General features: G+C 39.6%; 1 protein-coding gene across 1 annotated transcript in view; it reads right to left on the bottom strand.

The window, feature by feature from the left end:
* phf21b (PHD finger protein 21B) overlaps positions 1–22,517 on the bottom strand; it is a 206,519-nt gene that overhangs the window by 7,358 nt on the left and 176,644 nt on the right. Inside the window, exons 6-8 of the mRNA XM_063006698.1 lie at positions 7,749–7,841; positions 2,753–3,067; positions 805–939 (exon numbers count right to left, since the gene is read on the bottom strand). Of these exons, the coding sequence (XP_062862768.1) occupies positions 805–939; positions 2,753–3,067; positions 7,749–7,841 (543 nt within the window). The remainder of the gene's footprint in view (positions 1–804; positions 940–2,752; positions 3,068–7,748; positions 7,842–22,517) is intronic.

Here is a 22,517-nt window from a genome sequence, read left to right as displayed (position 1 = left end):
CCTGTCCCTCCTAAGACCACTGCCAGTTGGTACTAACCACAGCTGCTTGTTAGCACCCCCTGCTGTTCTGAAAATATTAATTTGGTCCTTATTAAAGTCCCTTAAGTCTTTGTGCACTTTAAGTAAGCACCATCAGGCCAACATTTAATATATGAATGACCGTAATGCTCGGGAGGTGCAGACGTCTGTGCAATGTCTGGGGTCTTCACCTAGTAATTATGAAATGAAAACTAACCATGACATGCACGACTGATACAAAATAGACATTGCCATGTCCATTTTTGTTCTGGCTTATTAGTGTGTATATATACTGACCAGGCATAACATTATGACCACTGACAGGTGAAGTAAATAACACTGATTATTTCTTCATCACGGCACCTGTGAGTGAGTGGGATATATAGCTCTTGTGGGGTGTTCCTGATCTGCAGTGGTCAGTATCTATTAAAAGTGGTCCAAGGAAGGAACAGTGGTAAACCGGCAACAAGGTCATGGGCGCCCAAGGCTCACTGATGCACGTGGGGAGCAAAGGCTGGCCGTGAGGTCCAATTCAACAGACGAGCTACTGTAGCTCAGATTGCTGAAGAAGTTAATGCTGGTTCTGATAGAAAGGTGTCAGAATACACAGTGCATCACAGTTGCAGGGTTGTTTTGGCAGCAAAAGGGGGACCAACACGATATTAGAAAGTTGGTCCTAATGTTATGCCTGGTCGGTGTATGGTACACCCCTATGGTGTAATTTAATATGTGAGTTATAGATGTAGTAAACTGTGCAGGTAGTAGATCAATATGGATTGCACTGACCTCTGGATCTTCCTCCTTTTTCTTGGGTTTGTGTGGGGAGGCTGGGGCAGGATTGACGTCCTGAGAGGGAACTTCAGCCTGGGGGATCGGAGAGGCCTGAGAACTGCTGGGGATTTGTGGCTGGATTATTATTACCTGCAAACACACACATTAAAATTTGGAGTCACTGAAAAGGTACTGGTTCTGAGAGCAGAGGAAATAAAGTGCTGGCATTACATAGCTGGGGTTTGGTGATTGCAACATAGAATGTATATCAGCTATGAAACTGATGCTCTGTGGATGATTACCAGAGGAAAACAGTCGTTATTCAGTCTTGCTGTCTTGTTGTATGATCAATGTGTAATACTCCAGTATTGTCTATAGAAGAAAAATGTAGCCTGTAAGAGTTGTGTGACCAGTGACCATGAGGACGACCAGTCTCTGTTAACGATACTGTAATGAGCCTCACCAATCTTCCCACTGTCATCCACTAACCATTTTTCATCCTGTCCTAAGATTAATTACTGCTGCACAACTCACACACAGATGAGCTTCTGTTTAGAGCCACATCAAGATTATAAAGTATAACTTGTCAAACACAAGCATCAGTAAGATTAAGTTTTCCAGGGACACAAAGCTTACATAAAGCCAAAAGTGTTCAAAATTGTTTCTATCAACAGTGCACCACTTTGCCATCCCACCTACATATAATTATTGGTAAAATAAGGGACACACACAGTTTCTTTATCTAGAAAAAAATCAATGCACAGTTAGGACCAATGCAGGAATTTACTCCCATAATTGGGGGAAGTTCTTGGAGTTTTTTGCTAACATCACCTCCCTTGACATTCCAGACATACTGTACCTTGAACTATATACGGTACTTCAATGATAGTGTTGTAGCAGACTTAGACTTATAAGGCTTGGGGTTGCCGAGGTAAAGGAGGGGGGAGATGTTTTTTACACTGATCAGCCATAACATTAAAACCACCTCCTTGTTTCTACACTCACTGTCCATTTTATCAGCTCCACTTACCATATAGAAGCGCTTTGTAGTTCTACAATTACAGACTGTAGTCCATCTATTTTTTACATACTTTTTAAGCTTGGTTTCACTCTGTTCTTCAATGGTCAGGACCACCACAGAGCAGGTATTATTTAGGTGGTGGATCATTCTCAGCACTGCAGTGACAATGACATGGTGGTGGTGTGTTAGTGTGTGTTGTGCTGGTATGAGTGGATCAGACACAGCAGCGCTGCTGGAGTTTTTAAATACCGTGTCCACTCATTGTCCACTCTATTAGACACTCCTACCTAGTTGGTCCACCTTGTAGATGTAAAGACAGAGACGATCGCTCATCTATTGCTGCTGTTTGAGTTGGTCTTCTAGACCTTCATCAGTGGTCACAGGATGCTGCCCATGGGGCGCTGTTGGCTGGATATATTTTTGGTTGGTGGACTATTCTCAGTCCGGCAGTGACAGTGAGGTGTTTAAAACTCTATCAGAATTGCTGTGTCTTATCCACTCATACCAGCACAAAACACACTAACACACCACCACCATGTCAGTGTCATTGCAGTGCTGAGAATGATCCACCACCCAAATAATATCTACTCTGTGGTGGTCCTGACCATTGAAGAACAGGGTGAAAGCAGGCTAAAAAAGTATGTAGAGAAATAGATGGACTACAGTCAGTAATTGTAGAACTACAAAGTGCTTCTATATGGTAAGTGGAGCTGATAAAATGGACAGTGAGTGTAGAAACAAGGAGGTGGTTTTAATGTTATGGCTGATCAGTGTATATAATAATATTGTTAAAAAGCTCTTTAATATACTGGCCTCATCTATTATTTCATTAGTATTTTTAGCAGGTCACATCTTGTAATGAACTGATAGCTACTGAAATTGACATTCTTATTATTAACGCCCATGGTTTAAGATCCAGGCGAGATCACACAGTTCTCTGACCTTGCTGTCTGGGCTGAAGATCAGTGGCCGCAGTTTTACTGCCTCGCCCATGGCGGCGACTCTGTTGGCAGCAGGTGAGGTGGCAGAGATGATGGCGTAGGCGACCCCGGGGCTGGCTGTGGCTCGGGAGATGGTGGGTATGGGCAGGGGAGGGGACGTGATCTCTCCCTTGCTGCTAGGCACCCTCTCGGGACTGAAGGTGCTCCTTGGACTGACCACGGCGGTACCACGGGTCAGGCTTAAGGGCTGGCTGGACTGCTGCTCCTGGCACGGACTGTGAAGAAGGCTCTCCGGAATCAGAGTCTTTGGCCTAACCTATAAAAGACAAATACAAAGTCTTATATCACATTTATTCTTATTTAACTTTTATTAGGTTAGATTTTTATTAAGATGTCCAGCTGTCATTCAAAATTCATTTTATATTTTGGACAAAGAACAGTGGTTCCTCAGTAGTTGTAAAATGTACACAACTACACCTACTACCTATTAAGTCAGGTAGCAACAACAATAATACTTATAACTACTATAATATACACTGATCAGCCATATCATTAAAACCTCCTCCTTGTTTCTACACTCACTGTCCATTTTATCAGCTCCACTTACCATATAGAAGCACTTTGTAGTTCTACAATTACTGACTGTAGCCCATCTGTTTCTCTACATACATTTTTAACCTGCTTTAACCTTGTTCTTCAATGGTCAGGACCCCCACAGGACCTCCACACAGCAGGTATTATTTAAGTGGTGAATGATTCTCAGCGCTGCAGTGACACTGACATGGTGCTGGTGTTTTAGTGTGTGTTGTGCTGGTATGAGTGGATCAGACACAGCAATGCTGCTGGAGTTTTTAAATACCATGTCCACTCACTGTCCACTCTATTAGACACTCCTAAATGTATAGTCAGAGACAATCACTCATCTATTGCTGCTGTTTGAGTTGGTCATCTTCGAGACCTTCAGTGATCACGGGACGCTGCCCATGGGGCGCTGTTGGCTGAATATTTTTGGTTGGTGGACTATTCTCAGTCCAGCAGTGACAGTGAAGTGTTTAAAAACTCCATCAGCGTTGCTGTGTCTTATCCACTCATACCAGCACAACACACACTAACACACCACCACCATGTCAGTGTCACTGCAGTGCTGAGAATGATCCACCACCTAAATAATACCTGCTCTGTGGTGGTCCTGTGAGGGTCCTGACCATTGAAGTACAGCATGAAAGGGGGCTAACAAAGCATGCAGAGAAACAGATGTTGTAGAACTACAAAGTGCTTTTATATGGTAAGTGGAGCTGATTAAATGGACAGTGAGTGTAAAAACAAGGAGGTGGTTTTGATGTTATGGCTGATCGATGTACAGTATATACTACTACTACTAATAAAAAATAATATTGGTCTTGGCCTCTGTAAAGTTGCTTTGAGACAATGTTTATTGTAAAAAGCGCTATTTAAATAAATTAGACTTAACTTGACTTGACATGATTGGCTATGTTTGGGGAAAGAAGGAGGGGGGTGTGGATTGTGTGGCCCCATGATGGATTGGCATTTTGTCTGGTGTGTGTTACTGCATTGCGCTCAATGATTTTAGGAAAACGGGACCCACCGTGACCCTCACCAGAAGGAAGCAGAGATAAAAAATTTTAAAATAAAATTAATTAAAAAGGTTAATGCTTAAATGCTTAAAATATGAAATCATGCGGTCTAATGAATATACAAATGCAATTATTTTCACATCACTGTGACATTTATTAATGATTCTGCAAATCAGCAGACAAATTAATTTGTTACCCAGAGACATTAAATGAAAGACAGACATTATGCATCACTAATGTACGGGAAATAAATGAAGTTGTTTAAAATATGCCTGAGGAAACAGACTGTAAACAACGGCTTGTTTAGTCTGATTTTGTTCTCGTACACACTTTGTTGTGACTGTTAGAGCTGGGCGGTTCCTGAATCACCCGGGTTAATGATTCAAATCTTTGTACTGAATCAGGAATCACAAGTCCGAAATCTCAAATAACCCGGATCCTATGAGTCCTCTGACTGGCTGCTGTTAAGTACATAAGTGAGCAGAGTCACTGGAAACACCACGGACTCATGATTTGGCTTCACTACAGTCCGTGAATCTAAGTAATAAGTTAAATATTTCAATAAACAAGAGGTTAAACACACTGGTGTTCGTTATGTGGCTGATTTTATGCACACGCTATTATTATTATTATTATTATTATTATTATTATCAGTAGTAGTGGTATAGATTAGTAATGCAGCACATTTTCTTGTAAGCAAAACAACAAAATATAGTTATATTATTATTAAAATGCAAATGCTTACAGGCTACTTTAGTACTGTATTTATTTATTGACTGTTTGTTTTGGTGCCACTGTGGCTGCCTGACTGGGTGAGGTTACCATGGCAATTTGTTGTTGACAATCCTCTTTGAACCCTTGATCCATTAATATACCCATCTCATTGGTAGGTGAGTCCACCCCCCTCTTCTCTCCTTGTCGCTGTCTCCCATGAGCAAGATTCCACTTAGAAAAAAGTGTGAGGTGCCAAGAGAATTAAGAGAGAAGGATTTATTTACAGAAGATGAGTGCACGGAAGGCAAGTGATATTTGGATGCATTTTCATGCAGTAAATCAATCGCAATCAAGATATCAGTACAAGTGACTCAAGTAACTCAAGTGAACCGGATCACATTACTGAGTGACTCAGATTAACCCGAGTCCATAAAATAAACCGAATTTACCACCACTCCGAGTGTGGGTCTGTGTGTGCTTCATTAAGAAGGTAGGTGTTGTTTTGTAGCTGTACTGCCCCCCTGTGGCCTCACTGATACATAAACAATCCAGAGCTTCATTTGTGGCTTTATGGAACATCATTATCTGCATTGATCCAGTAAGAAGACCAGTGAAAACAAACGAGATCAGCTTGAGCTGGATTAATTGTGGCTAAAGTGGAATGAGGGCCGTGCATGCTGAGAGTCTTAGTCCTAAAGATTTATTTACCGGCGTGAAGTATCAGATTATCTCTCACTGTTTTCCTTTAGTCTGATGCAATGAGATAAGTGAATTTGCACCGTAATTCTCTAGTCTTAGTCTCTTTAGGAATGTATGATTTCAAGATTCTTGTAGAAACAACCAGTCCAGACCTTTTATTTTAAATCCAGAAGCCACATTTAGATTCTGTACTAAAAATGTTATTTTTCTGAAACTAACCAGGAACTTTGAACAACATCCAAAACAAGATAAATATTATAAGAGTAAAATTCATAGACTACTGCTAACAAATGTTTCTGTACTTAAGTTTGAGAAAGGCCATGCCAAAATTCATTTAAGTCTGCAACAATGTGACACAGACCTGCTTTTAAACTCGAATAACCCAATGTACGTACAAATATACACTGATCAGCCATTAAATTAAAACCACCTCCTTGTTTCTACACTCACTGTCCATTTTATCAGCTCCACTTACCATACAGAAGCACTTTATAGTTCTACAATTACTGACTGTAGTCCATCTGTTTCTCTGCATGCTTTGTTAGCCCCCTTTCATGCTGTTCTTCAATGGTCAGGACTATTCGGGTGGTGGATCATTCTCAGCACTGCAGTGACACTGACATGGTGGTGGTGTGTTAGTGTGTGTTGTGCTGGTATGAGTGGATCAGACACAGCAGCGTCGATGGAGTTTTTAAACACCTCACTGTCATTGCTGGACTGAGAATAGTCCACCAACAAAAAATATATTCAGCCAACAGCGCCCCATGGGTAGCGTCCTGTGACCACTGATGAAGGTCTAGAAGATGACCAACTCAAACAGCAGCAATAGATGAGCGATCGTCTCTGACTTTACATCTACAAGATAGACCAACTAGGTAGGAGTGTCTAATAGAGTGGACAGTGAGTGGACACGGTATTTAAAAACTCCAGCAGCGCTGCTGTGTCTGATCCACTCATACCAGCACAACACACACTAACACACCACCACCATGTCAGTGTCACTGCAGTGCTGAGAATGATCCCCCACCTGAATAATACCTGCTCTGTGGTGGTCCTGACCTTTGAAGAACAGAGTGAAAGCAGGTCAAAAAAGTATGCAGAGAAACATATGGACTACAGTCAGTAATTGTAGAACTACAAAGTGCTTCTATATGGTAAGTGGAGCTGATAAAATGGACAGTAAGTGTAAAAACAAGGAGGAGGTTTTAATGTTATGGCTGATCTGTGTATAACCCAGTGATATACAAGCCCCATTTCTCACAGTTTATTTAACTAACAAAAGTACTACAAAGATTTTCACTATGCAAATTAATTGTATTTTGTTAATATAATTAACATTGGCATGTTCACCACTGTGTAACATCATCTTCTCTATTAATCACACTTTTAATCAATTGGAAACAGAGTATTTATTATTCATTATTATTTATTAATTTTTAGGTTGTGCCATACAACATGATACTAATATGGACTGCAGGCAGGCCAGTCTAACACACACACACACTTTGTCTTTAAAGCCACATTGTTAAAGCACATGCAGAACGAGGCCTTGTCTTGCTGAAATAACCTAGTCTTTACTAAAAATTACGTCGCATTGATGGTAGCATATTTCTCTCCAAAAATCCAAATATAAGGCTCCAGGTCAATTGTATCTTCAGTACAAGGTACTGAAAACAGGTGCTTAACACGCAGAACAGAAACAAAATTGGAATTGATTTTATAGGGCACAACTTGGTTTTTTAAATATTACCCTTGCTACAATGATTTTGTATTTGAGCTAATGTAAATAACTTGGGGGGTGGAGGGCTGTTAAAGCTCTTTACAGCTGCACATTCGGATGAGACTGACCTTGTATTGTGCATCCTGAATTGCTATGTGAGACACAGGATGTAATCTGTTCGGTTTATGTGGCACCCTAGGCTGAACAGCACTGGAATTGTTTTTTACTGACTGTGTGTGTGTGTGTGTGTGTGTGTGTGTGTGGAATACCTGAGGTAGCACAGTGGGCGATTGCCCTGCCAGCCGATGCAGAGAGCTGACCTGAGGCACCTTAATGGGCACTGCTGTAAGCGTTCCCAGCATCTGTAATCAGGAGAGACGGGCAGGGTTAATACTTCTCACACAGATTTGTAAACATGACCCACGCTGGGTTGTCTCCTCTTCTGAGACGGTGCTAAACCTATAAGACAGGTAGTCTGATTGTTCTAAACATTTGTTTCAGCTTCTTATTATTATATAAAAAAGATATAACTTGTCATCAAATCTGTATCACCATTATTATAGAATTAGTTTATCCAGTAATTATATATTTAACTATGTTTATAGAATATAGAAACATGTATATGTACATATATGTGACAAATATTGAAGCTACATATAAACATGTATATGTACATATATGTGACAAATATTGAAACTACATATAAACATGTATATGTACATATATGTGACAAATATTGAAGTTATATATACACATGTATATGTACATATATGTGACAAATATTGAAGCTATATATAAACATGTATATGTACATATGTGACAAATATTGAAGCTACATATAAACATGTATATGTACATATATGTGACAAATATTGAAGTTATATATACACATGTATATGTACACATATGTAACAAATATTGAAGCTATATATATACACATGTATAAACATGTATATGTACATATATGTGACAAATATTTAAGCTATATATAAACATGTATATGCACATATATGTGACAAATATGAAATGTTTAGTATAGATGGAGTGGTAGACGCAGACAGAAAGACAGACAGAAAGACAGACAAAAAAAGACAGACAGACTGACAGAAAAAGGCAGATAGACAGAGAAATAGACAAACAGACAGAAAGGCAGACAGGCAGATAGACAGAGAGGCAGACAGGCAAACAGACAGACAGAAAAGCAGACAGGCAGGTAGACAGAGAGACAGACAGGCAGGCAGATAGACAGAAAGACAGACAGGCAGAAAGAGAGACAGAAAGACAGGCAAACAGACAGAAAGGTAGACAGGCAGATAGACAGAGAGACAGACAGAGAGAAAACAGAAAGGCAGATAGCTAGAAAGAAAGACAGGCAGATAGACAGAGAGAAAAAAAGGCAGACAGGCAGATAGACAGAGAGACAAACAGACAGAGAGACAGACAGATAGACAGACAAAAAGGCAGACAGACAAACAGAGAGGCAGAAAGACAGACAGGCAGAGAGACAGAGATGCAGACAGACATATACACAGACAGAAAGACAGTCAGACAGAAAGGCAGACATACAGATAGAAAGAAAGACAGACAGACCGGCAAGCAGATAAAAAAAACAGACAGGCAGACGGAAGACAGACACAGAGACAGACAGACAGGCAGACAGACACAGAGACAGACAGACAGACTAGAACTAGAGCTTCTTAAATTGACTTTCAAAATATAGATGGAGTGGTAGACGGACAGACAGACAGACAGACAGACAGACAGACAGACAGACCAACGGACAGACAGACCGACAGATAGACAAAAGAAAGATAGACAGGCAGATAGACAGAGGGACAGAAAGTCATGCACACAGACAGACAGACAGACAGACAAAAAGACAGACAGAAAGACAGATAAACAGAGAGACAGACAGACTAGAGTTTCTTAAATTTACTTTCAAAATATAGATGGAGCGGTAGATGCAGACAGAAAGACAGACAAGCAGATAGACAGAGACAGAAAGACATGCACACAGACAGATGGACATAAAGACAGACAGACAAAAAGACAGACAGGCTGATAGACAGATAAACAAAGAGACAGACTTCTTAAATTGACTTTTAAAGTAAAGAAAATGATTTAGAGTAACATTTATGTTGGGTTTTGAACAATATTGAAAGTGTGTTTAATGTTGAGAGTGTTTAATGTTGAGAGTGTTTAATGTTGAGAGTGTTTAATGTTGAGAGTGTAGATGTTTGAGTGTGTAAAAGATTCTCATCATTACTGCTGACACGGCGTTCTCTCACTGGAGATTTCCCTTGGCCGGTGACTAATGATCTCCAGTGAGGAAATGAGATTGTACTCTGCCGCCTGTCTCGGAGAGCGGGGGAAGGTGAGGGGCACAGCACCAACAGCTCCTAATCTTCATCTAATAATTACTTTTCCTTATTAATACACCAGACACAGGCATTATGCAAAGCACCTGGCTTTTTTACATTTCAGAGATGTCAACCTGCATAATCTCAGCCTGAGGTTAAAAACACTGGCCAGTCTCGGCTCTGTCCTATTTGGCTAACGTTCATTGTTTTCATTCATTTTTTTATTATTTATAAAAACATTATACAAATATTGTTTTCACATATTAAAATAACTCTGCACCTAGAACCTAATTAGCAAACAACAAAAAAGGAGGTAAAGCTGAAGGAAGAGACCAAAACTAACAGAAAATTAAAGGTAATGTTCTGTTGATTCAATAAGCACTTTTAACAGAAAGCTTTACAAAAATGTACACCTTAATTCCCTACTAAGCAAGCCGGAGGTATTAAACAATAAAAAAATCAAGACACAAAACAACTCTATGTTCCTAGCAGAAGCAGGACTAACCTTTGCTCAGAGTCTCACCTGGTTTCCCTGGTGAATTTAATTTGCAATGAAATTAGTTGTAAAATCACTATGAATCTTATTAAAATAAATGTGTTCTGCACACAGAATTGATGCCACCAGGCTTTTATTTACGAACAGTTATTGATTTTTTGTTTGTTAGTTTAACCACACATGGGCAGGATGCAAACTACATGGTCTATCTTCAATATTTTAGTGCTGTCATGCATAATACACCGATCAGCCATAAAATTAAAACCACCTCCTTGTTTCTACATTGTCCATTTTATCAGCTCCACTTACCATATAAAAGCACTTTGTAGTTCTACAATTACTGACTGTAGTTCATCTGTTTCTCTGCATGGTCAGGACTCTCCCAGGACCACTACAGAGTAGATATTATTTGGGTGGTGGGTCATTCTCAGCACTGCAGTGACACTGACATGGTGTGTGGTGTGTTAGTGTGTGTTGTGCTGGTATGAGTGGATAAGACACAGCAATGCTGATGGAGTTTTTAAACACCTCAGTGTCACTGCTGGACTGAGAATAGTCCACCAACCAAAAATATATCCAGCCAACAGCGCCACGTGAGCAGCGTCCTGTGACCACTGATGAAGGTCTTGAAGATGACCAACTCAAACAGCAGCAATAGATGAGCGATCGTCTCTGACTTTACATCTACAAGGTGGACCAACTAGGTAGGAGTGTCTAATAGAGTGGACAGTGAGTGGACACGGTATTTAAAAACTCCAGCAACGTTGCTGTGTCTGATCCACTCATACCAGCACAACACACACTAACACACCACCACCATGTCATGTCTTCAGTCCTAACCACTGAAGAACAGCATAAAAGGGGGCTAACAAAGCATGCAGAGAAACAGATGGACCACAGTCAGTAATTGTAGAACTTCAAAGTGCTTCTATATGGTAAGTGGAGCTGATAAAATGGACAGTGAGTGTCGAAACAAGGAGGTGGTTTTAATGTTATGGCTGATCGGTGTATGTGCAATAATAATATGTCTAGTCCTCTTCTCTTTCCTTCGCGAACCAATAAAAACTGTGTTGGGAGGATTATTTGTCCATGTTATAGTATTCGATTTATTCATTCATTCATTAGATGAATGATAGATTACACAGAGGCCATTCTATTTTAATACCATTGTTTTTTTAAATGGGAAGTCTAACAAGCTCATGGTCCGGTGTCCAAATACATTTGGCCATAAAGTGTATGTAACTAGTAAACCACCAAAAGTGCACATGGGTAGTTAATTAAATACTCACAATGAAACATCCTGTTATATTTTGTCACCCTGTCTATATGTTACATTTAAAAAAAAAAAAAAAAAGGTCTTTCTTACATTCTGGCAGACAGTAATAATGAAGCTGCCAGAATTTGAGAACATGCTGGTACAGGATGTTTTGTTCCAAACTGGTCTCAAATGTCTGCAGTAAAGCAGATTTTTTTCCTCTGTGTTTGTGGTGTTTCCTTTAGTGCCAGTTTAAACAATGCTGGTGGGCAGCAGCTGATTAGCAGATTAGCGATGGCAGCAAACAGAATTAGCTGTGAAACATGACACAGTGGTGGGTCTTAAGAAAGTAAGTCCGGCCAGTGCACAGTGCCAATCCATTCACAAATACAGATATGAAGGAAAGACAGATGTGGGCTTTCTCTAATTAATAACCTTTTATCACTATTGAAGTACCCGGGATTTAACGCAAAATCCCTGTTCACTTTTCAAAGCATAATTTAAATGGTTGAAAGTTTGTGGGCAGTTTTTATTGCCAGTGGAAGTGGAATAAGTCATTTTAAAGATCTCAGTATTGTCACTGTGGCACTTTTTAATGATGGCACTATTTTTTCCCAATTTTCCTCCCAATCTAGTCGTATCCAATTACCGATTCCATTACGTTTCCTCTCTACTGATGCTGATCTCCACTCCTGACTGAGAAGAGCCATGACTAACACACCCCCTCCGACACGTGTGCAGTACCCGACTGCATCTTTTCACCTGCACGAGGCGAGTTCATATGCAGATCAGCTTTTCTTGACTCTGTGCAGGCGCCATCAATCAGTTATGAGGTCCCTATCCAGCTTCCCACCCTGTATGAACAACCATTCACACAACAAGCCAATCGTTGTTCATGTAGCCTCCCAGCCCAGCCGGATGGCAGAGCTGAGTTTCGAATCGACAAGTTCGAAATGTCAGCTCTTGTGTGTTAGTGTCAGCTAGCGCTGCACCACCTGAGTGGCAAGGATGGCACTATTTTAAGAAGTATGGTAAGTTTCTGCACTGCTAGAGCCACCCTGATCAGCTTAAAGTACTAGCATTGTGGATAAGAAAGGTCCAAAGACTACATCTTCAACCATAAGGTGATAAGAAGATCACAGGGAGCTGAAGTGTATATAGCAAATAATCATTACCCAATGGTTCCAAACTGGCTTTGGAAGCAACACCAGTACAACAACGCTTCTGTTTCTCAGACGTTTTGCGGATTGGTTTTCATGGCCGAGCACCAAAAGGATCAGCACATTGCTGTTGGACTATGGAGCAGGAAAAATGCTCACCATCATGCTGTCTGTTATATAAACCTAGTTTGAAGGACGACAGGAGAACGCCACCTATTATAATCCACAGAGCCAAATGCCTTTATTTGTCATTTATAAAAGCATCCAGTACAATTAAATTCTTTTTCCACATATTGTAGCTTGTTAGGAAGCTGGGGTCAGAGCGCAGGGTCAGCCTTTGTATGGCACCCCTGGAGCAGTTAAGGTTAAGGGTCTTGCTTAGACTCTCACTTACACTTTCAGCATTTAGCAGACGCTTTTATCCAAAGCGACTTACACAATGAGCTGAACACAATGAGCAATTGAGGGTTAAGGGCCTTGCTCAGGGACCCAACAGTGGCAACTTGGTGGTGGCGGGGCTTGAACCGGCAACCTTGTGTTTACTAGTCCAGTACCTTAACCACTGAGCTATCACTGGCCCTGTTGGGCTTAGGGGCCCAACAGTGGCTGCATAGCAGAGCCTGGTTTTAAATCAACAAACTCCCGATTGATAATACAAAGCTCTTCCCACTACGCTACCACTGTCCTAAGCTACCAGGTACTGGATTAGCAGTGACAGCTCAATGGTTAAGGTACTGGACTAGAAGCCGCTCAGGTGGCGCAGCGGTAAAAAGTATGCTAGCACACCAGAGTTAAAAAATTGTCGGACCATAGGTCCTCATAACTGGTGCAACTGCGGCCCATGCTGGCTGACTGATGGCGCCTGCACAGGGCTGAGGAATAATGCTGATGGGGGTGTGGCCCTCCGTACACAGTGCCCGTCAGTGTATGAACTCGACTCGTGCAGGTGAAAAATGCAGTCTGTACTGACTGTACGTGCCGGAGGGGGCGTGTGTCAGTTGAGAGGTGTCCTCAGTCAGCGATGAAAGGGTCAAATCAATATAGAGGACGCATCCAGGGTAATTGGACACGACTAGATTAGGGAAGAAAATTGGGGGGGAAAAGTGGAAAAAAATAGAACAAAAAAAGGTACTGGACTAGTTATCATATTATCATATGGTTGCCTGTTCAAGCTCCACCATCGCGAAGTTGCCCTTAACCCTCAGTTGCTTGCATTTTACTCAAATGTAAAATCTGGTGCAGGATGAAGACTGGCCTACTAGTTCTACTGCTGAAAATTTTTATTGTGATCAATAAAATTGATGTGCTTCTGTGGAACTGTGTGCATTTGTGTGAGTTTTTTAGATAATAATATCATAATATACAAAACAAAGTCTATACGAAGCCTTTGGAAAAGACTATCCAGAGGACCAAAAGTACTAATTTAACTAGTTTTCCTTTAAACACATTCTGTAGATTTTAAAACTAACTTTGCATATTACACAGTGCTTCTTTGTTTGGCCATGATGCCAGTTGGCTGTTTGACAGGAACATCAGTGAGAGATATTGGCTGTAGAATTATGCTGGACTGATAAATTTCTCTCTCAAGGTCAGTCTTTCACAGGCAAGAAGAAATACAGTGCAGCTAAAGCTCAGCACAATGCCTCTCATACTTGTACCTATGATTTACTTCCAGTCCTGATCTGATGTGCCATAATACGTGTGTCAGAAGAAAGACTTAACACGCTTCCTGAATTCTGTCACTGTGATTGGTTGATTTCCAAATGAGGAAAAGGAAACCTCCAGCATTTTAACCTAATTTCTTAATTCAATCTACTGAATCTGAATAATACACTATATGGCCAAAGGTATGTGGACACTACTAATATTTAAGCCCATGTTTTTTAGCCACCCCTATTGCTAAAAGCTGTATAAAATCAATAATGTAACAATTCTTTACAAGCCCCTGTGCCCCTGTACTAGTAGTAAGGGTAATAAAAATCATTGCTCATTGCTCAGTACTGGTACAAGACGAAGAAATGCAGTTAAGATCTATCAGAAGTGCAAATAGTAACAATGTGCCCAAAAAAAAGCCAAAGAATGTATTTATCTATGGTTAGTACAATAATTATAACTATAGCTATTTATATATAATAATAATAATAATAATAATAATAAGCACAAGAATGTAAATACTAGGTACAGTATGTATAATAATAATAATAATAATAATAATAACAATAATAATAAAAAATATAATTATAATAATAATAATACGCTGATCAAAAGCATAAGAATGGAAATAATAATAATAATAATAGTAATAATAATAATAACAATAACAATAATAATAATAACAATAATAATAACAACAATAATAATAACAACAATAATAATAATATTAATACGCTGATCAAAAGCATAAGAATGGAAATAATAATAATAACAACAGCAATAATAATAATAGTAATGCTAATAATAATCTGATCATAAGCATAAGCATTATTAATTATTAAATAAATTAATTTTAAAAGGCACATAAACACAAAATGAAACTTTTACACAAACAGTAGGCTTTACGTTACATCTTGTAAACCACAGTGAGACCAGATTGCCACCTTTTTTATTAAATAGGTAAAATTTGTATTGTGTTAAATTTTGATGCATTGTTTGTGTTGCCTGGGTCGCGATAAAAATCATGGACAAAAGGAATATTAGTGACCTGCACAGAGCACTGCAAGCCAGTTGATTGCAAGCCAGGCCTTTTCACACATCATCAGTGTCTGACCTTACAAATGCTCTTTTGACTAAATAGGCACAATTTCCATCAGACACACTCTTACGGATTACTAGTTCATAACTAGCTAATGACATATACCTGTATATCTGGGCAAAAAAATACTGACCTGTTTCTGTCTAGTTTTATTAACTGCAGCACACAATTAATCCAAAAAAGTCCAGCCACATCAAATACAAATGGCCACTTTTTACAACATTTTATTTAAATTAGATACTAAATTGTCTTTTATTCTTTATAACCAGGGAATAAACTGCTTATAAAGGTTTAATTTTAGTTATATATTTCTAAAGGTTTTGGTTTCCAGGTGAGCTCAGCATTTAGTGTTTATCTGCTCAGAACAAAGCAAAAACGTATTAGAGAAAGTTGCAGCTCGCTCGCTTTTAAAAACATGAGCTCAATCAGTCACTCCCCTGCTGTACAATCCCTTCCTGCTATTGTGCCTCAAAAAGCAGAAAAAGTGAAGGAGGAGGGAGTTAAAGAGCCGTTCCCATGACAACAGCCGAGATGAAAATCCTCCCTTGGCGAGGGCGTTCATTTTCGTAATTGCTAAACCTCTGCTCCCACCCCCCAAACTTGATCACCTCTGTTATTGTAGACCTCCTCTTAAAAAGGTGTTGTAGGATTAAAGTTACTTTGTTATTTGTGAGGTTTTTAAAAAATGTAACGAATAAAGAAACACCACCAAAGGATGCCACTCTGGTCTAAGTGTGTGTAACCGTGCCCCCTCCTCATACCACTTTATAAACTGTCTTCAGTCTGAAGATGTTTGTGTGTGATATCCAGCGAGGTGTTAAATATACTTTTCAATCTCTTCTCTCCACAAACAAAGTGCTTTTAAGAAGCCCTGCCAGCCCGAAGGTGAAAGTGGACTGAACTGGATTTTAAAGGCTATTTTGTGTGATGGGGATAAATGATAGAAAAATAGTGAATTTGTTTACATCGCTGTCTCCTGTCTGCTCCTTTACAGCTGTCAAGAGGAAAAAAAGAGAAATGTTTAGCCTTATTTTCTTCCCTCGCTTGCAGGATTGAGAAACCTTTTCAGAAGGCTTTCAGATGCTGACATTTTAGCCTGTTTCCAAAAAAACATAGCTTTAGCTTATCCTGGTGTTATGATGTTAAGATCACCTCCTTGTTTCTACACTCACTGTCCATTTTATCAGCTCCACTTACCATATAGAAGCACTTTATAGTTCTACAATTACTGACTGTACATACCTTTTTAACCTGCTTTCACCCTGTTCTTCAATGGTCAGGACCCCCACAGAGCAGGTATTATTTAGGTGGTGGATCATTCTCAGCACTGCAGTGACACTGACATGGTGGTGGTGTGTTAGTGTGTGTTGTTTTGGTATGAGTGGATGAGGCACAGCAGCGCTGCTGGAGTTTTTAAACACTGTGTCCACTCACTGTCCACTCTATTAGACACTCCTACCTAGTTGGTCCACCTTGTAGATGTAAAGTCAGAGACAATCGCTCATCTATTGCTGCTGTTTGAGTTGGTCATCATCTAGACCTTCATCAGTGGTCACAGGATGCTGCCCATGGGGCGCTGTTGGCTGGATATATTTTTGGTTGGTGGACTATTCTCAGTCCAGCAGTGACAGTGAGGTGTTTAAAAACTCCAGCAGTGCTGCTGTGTCTGATCCACGCATACCAGCACAACACACACTAACACACCACCACCATGTCAGTGTCACTGCAGTGCTGAGAATGATCCACCACCTAAATAATACCTGCTCTGTTGTGGTCCTGACTTCTAAAGAACAGGGTGAAAGCAGGCTAAAAAGGTATGTAGAGAAACAGATGGACTACAGTTAGAAATGGGCTGGTCAGAGTTGTTGGTGCCAATACTGACTGATGATCGTTTTGTAGCATGACTGACCTTTTCTCAATTGAAATTAGGGTGGAATAACAACATTTTTAAGAAAAGCACAGAAGTTGCTTTAAGCATTAGATGGGCTACGACAGCAGACGTCCATGTTGTGTTTCATTTTGTCTGTGTAGAACAGGAATCTTACACTACACTAAGCACAAACTCACTAAAACGTTCTGAAATTCAGAAGATCTAAAAACGTTGCAGTGTCTAATAAATCTCCATTTTTGCTGCAACATGCTAATGGCAGTGTCAGGATTTGGAGTAAACAGCATGTTCTTGACTGACAGAATTGGAACCCTATGTCATCTTCTGCTGTTCTAGCCTCAATCTGCCTTCAGGTTTGATGTGCTGTGCATTTTGAGAAGCTTTTTGTTGAACAACAGCTTTTTTGCTTTTCCCACCTCGATCATCCACTTTAGACAGCCATCAACAAACTTCTGGAAATTATTATGGCTGATTTTGTTGGATCTCTGTGTGCGTTATTGTTGTTATTGTTGGTTGGACCATTCAATGCCAGTTCACCACCACCTTTCTACTTTATATACACTGATCAGCCATAACATTAAAACCACCTCCTTGTTTCTACACTGTCCATTTTATCAGCTCAACTTACCATATAGAAGCACTTTGTGGTTCTACAATTACTGACTGTAGTCCATCTATTTCAATGCATGCTTTGTTGGCCCCCTTTCATGCTGTTCTTCAATGGTCAGGACTCTCCCAGGACCACTACAGAGCAGGTATTATTTGGGTGTTGGATCATTCTCAGCACTGCAGTGACACTGACATGGTGGTGGTGTGTTAGTGTGTGTTGTGCTGGTATGAGTTGATAAGACACAGCAGCACTGATGGAGTTTTTAAACAGCTCACTGTCACTGCTGGACTGAGAATAGTCCACCAACTAAAAATAACCAGCCAACAGTGTCCTGTGGGCAGCGTCCTGTGACCACTGATGAAGATCTAGAAGATGACCAACTCAAACAGCAGCAATAGATGAGCGATCGTCTCTAACTTTACACCTACAAGGTGGACCAACTAAGTAGGAGTGTTTAATAGAGTGGACAGTGAGTGGACACGGTATTTAAAAACTCCAGCAGCGCTGCTGTGTCTGATCCACTCATACCAGCACAACACACACTAACACACCACCACCATGTCAGTGTCACTGCAGTGCTGAGAATGATCCACCACCTAAATAATACCTGCTCTGTGGTGGTCCTGTGGGGGTCCTGACCATTGACGAACAGGGTGAAAGCAGGCTAAAAAAAAGTATGTAGAGAATTTCTACTCAGTTTAACTTAGCTCAATTAGAAGCAAAACAGCCCCAACACCCAACACATGCCAGTACCACCACCATGCTTGACAGTATGAACAGTGTTGTTGGGTTGGAATGTCTTACCTTTTCTCCTCAGACTAATTTTGGTCATTGTGGCCAAATGTTAATATTCGTTTGATCTGACTACAAACATCTTGGAACCTACTGTGGTTTAGGAATAGCTCCAAGTGACATTCTTAACCTGTGAAAATCTTTCATCTGCTTTATTATACCAGCACAAAGCTCCTTAATTTTCTTCATTCTAGTAGTCTTATGGGTGTCATCTATTTATATTGCTACAGAAATATAACATTATAATACAAGAGACTTACAAAGTACTAAAATGTATCCTTTTAATGTGCAATTATATAAAAAGTAAATATATACAATCCTAACATTACCATTATAGAACTTAAACCATCTATAAATCCAATAAAAACTATAGATCCAAGGTACACTCTGTACACTTCTGCTGATTTTGTATAATCTAATTTTAGCGTCCCTTAAAACTAAATTCCCTTTTTTACGTTTCCTTTAAGACTTTCCTCTGTGATAAAGTATTAGTTTAAATCATTCAGCCAGTGATAGAGGACCGCAGAAATGACTGAAATCCCAGTACAGTCCCTTACCAATGTAGGTACACCAACTGTACATCAGTCAATTTGTGGACAATGAGTTTGAGCCGAGACGGCTGTCGACACAGACATATTTACTCTCAGCTTGATCTATGGGATCAAACCTGACAGTGAAAATGGCTTTTCTCAGCTGACCTTCACTGTGTCCTTATTAAGCATGATATCACACTGACATGGCCTGAATTACTGAGAACTTTCAGTAGTAACACATAGTGCAGGTACACTGCCTGGCCAAAAAAAAGGTCACCACCTGGATTTAACTAAGCAAATAGGTAAGAGCCTCCCATTGGATAATTACTGCATGGATGATTATGTTTCAGTTGGCAACAAGTTATTTAACCCTAACTGATGCAGTGAGTAGCTTCTCATTTGTTAAACAACCATGTCGAAAGACACATCCTGTGGTCATGGAAAAGATGTTAATCTGTTTCAGAAGGGTCAAATTATTGGCATGCATCAAGCAGAGAAAACATCTAAGGAGAAGCTAAAACTACTAAAATCAGGTTAAGAACTGTCCAACGCATTATTAAAAAGTGGAAGGACAGTGGGGAAACATCATCTTCGGCGATCACTTAAACGTTTGGTGAAATCAAATGGTAGAAAAACTACAGAAGAACTCAGGGATATGTTTAATAGTGAAAGTAAGAGCATTTCCACACGCACAATATGAAGGGAACTCAAGGGATTGGGACTAAACAGCTGTGTAGCCTTAAGAAAACCACTTGTCAGTGAGGCTAACCGGCAAAAACGGCTTCAATTTGCTAGGGAGCATAAAGATCGGACTCTGGAGCAATGGAAGAAGGTCATGTGGTCTGATGAGTCCAGATTAACCCTGTTCCAGAGTGATGGGTGCATCAGGGTAAGAAGAGAGGCGGCTGAAGTGATGCACCCATCATGCCTAGTGCCTACCGTACAAGCCTGTAGGGGCAGTGCTATGATCTGGGGTTGCTGCAGTTGGTCAGGTCTAGGTTCAGCAACATTATGTGCCCAAAGAAGTCAGCTGGCTACCTGAATATACTGAACCACCAGGTTATTCCATCAATGGATTTTTTCTTCCCTGATGGCACGGGCATATTCCAAGATGACAATGCCAGGATTCATCGGGCCCAAATTGTGAAAGAGTGGTTCAGGGAGCATGAGACATCATTTTCACACATGGATTGGCCACCACAGATTCCAGACCTGAACCCCATTGAGAATCTTTGGAATGTGCTGGAGAAGACTTTGCGCAGTGGTCCAAATCTCCCATCATCAATACAAGATCTTGGGGAAAAATTAATGCAACTCTGGACAGAAATAAATGTTGTGACATTGCAGAAGCTTGTGGAAACGATGCCACAGTGAATGCGTGCCGTAATCAAAGCTAAAGGCGGTCCAACAAAATATTAGAGTGTGTGACCTTTTTTTGGCCAGGCAGTGTACTGTATATTTCTAAAAAAAAATTGTCCTATACTCCGACCAGGTATAACATTATGACCACTGACAGGTGAAGTGAATAACACTGATTATCTCTTCATCACGGCACCTGTTAGTGGGTGGGATATATTAGGCAGCAAGTGAACATTTTATCCTTAAAGTCAGGAAAAATGGGCAAGCATTAGGAGTTTGACAAGGGCCAAATTGTGATGGCTAGACGACTGGGTCAGAGCATCTCCAATACTGCAGCTCTTGTGGGGTGTTCCCGGTCTGCAGTGGCCTGCCACAAGGCAAAAATGGTTCAGGAATGGTTTGAGGAGCACAACAACAAGTTTGAGGTGTTGACTTGGCCTCCAAATTCCCCAGATCTCAATCCAATGGAACATCTGTGGGATGTGCTGGACAAACAAGTCCGATCCATGGAGGCCCCACCTCACAACTTACAGGACAAGATCTTGGTGCCAGATACCACAGCACACCTTCAGGAGTATAGCAGAGTCCATGGTCAGGGCAGTTTTGGCAGCAAAAGGGGGACCAACACAATATTAGGAAGGTGGTCATAATGTTATGCCTGATTGGTGAGATTCGGTGGGTAATATGCCAAAAGATACTATATGCAATTATTAAAGCTACACTATATAAGTAAAGCTACACTATATAAGTAAAGCTACACTATTTGAGTAAAGCTACACTATATAAGTAAAGGTACACTATATAAGTAAAGCTACACTATATAAGTAAAGCTACACTATATAAGTAAAGCTACACTATATAAGTAAAGGTACACTATATAAGTAAAGGTACACTATATAAGTAAAGGTACACTATATAAGTAAAGGTACACTATATAAGTAAAGCTACACTATATAAGTAAAGCTACACTATATAAGTAAAGGTACACTATATAAGTAAAGCTACACTATATAAGTAAAGCTACACTATATAAGTAAAGGTACACTATATAAGTAAAAGTACACTACATAAGTAAAGGTACACTATATAAGTAAAGGTACACTACATAAGTAAAGGTACACTATATAAGTAAAGGTACACTATATAAGTAAAGGTACACTATAAGTGAAGGTACACTATATAAGTAAAGGTACACTATATAAGTAAAGGTACACTATATAAGTTAAAGTACACTATATAAGTAAAGGTACACTATATAAGTAAAGGTACACTATATAAGTAAAGCTACACTATAAGTAAAGGTACACTATATAAGTAAAGGTACACTATATAAGTTAAAGTACACTATATAAGTAAAGGTACACTATATAAGTAAAGGTACACTATATAAGTCAAAGTACACTATATAAGTAAAGCTACACTATATAAGTAAAGGTACACTATATAAGTAAAGCTACACTATATAAGAAAAGGTACACTATATAAGTAAAGGTACACTATATAAGTTAAAGCACACTATATAAGTAAAGGTACACTATATAAGTTAAAGTACACTATATAAGTAAAGCTACACTATATAAGTAAAGGTACACTATATAAGTAAAGCTACACTATATAAGTAAAGGTACACTATATAAGTAAAGGTACACTATATAAGTAAAGGTACACTATATAAGTTAAAGTACACTATATAAGTAAAGCTACACTATATAAGTAAAGGTACACTATATAAGTAAAGGTACACTATATAAGTAAAGCTACACTATATAAGTAAAGGTACACTATATAAGTAAAGGTACACTATATAAGTAAAGCCACACTATATAAGTAAAG

Source organism: Trichomycterus rosablanca, chromosome 1 (genome assembly GCF_030014385.1).
Source record: "Trichomycterus rosablanca isolate fTriRos1 chromosome 1, fTriRos1.hap1, whole genome shotgun sequence".
Lineage (NCBI taxonomy): Eukaryota > Metazoa > Chordata > Actinopteri > Siluriformes > Trichomycteridae > Trichomycterus > Trichomycterus rosablanca.
Note: the sequence above shows the minus strand (reverse complement) of the source record. Positions and strands in the feature narration are given on the sequence as shown.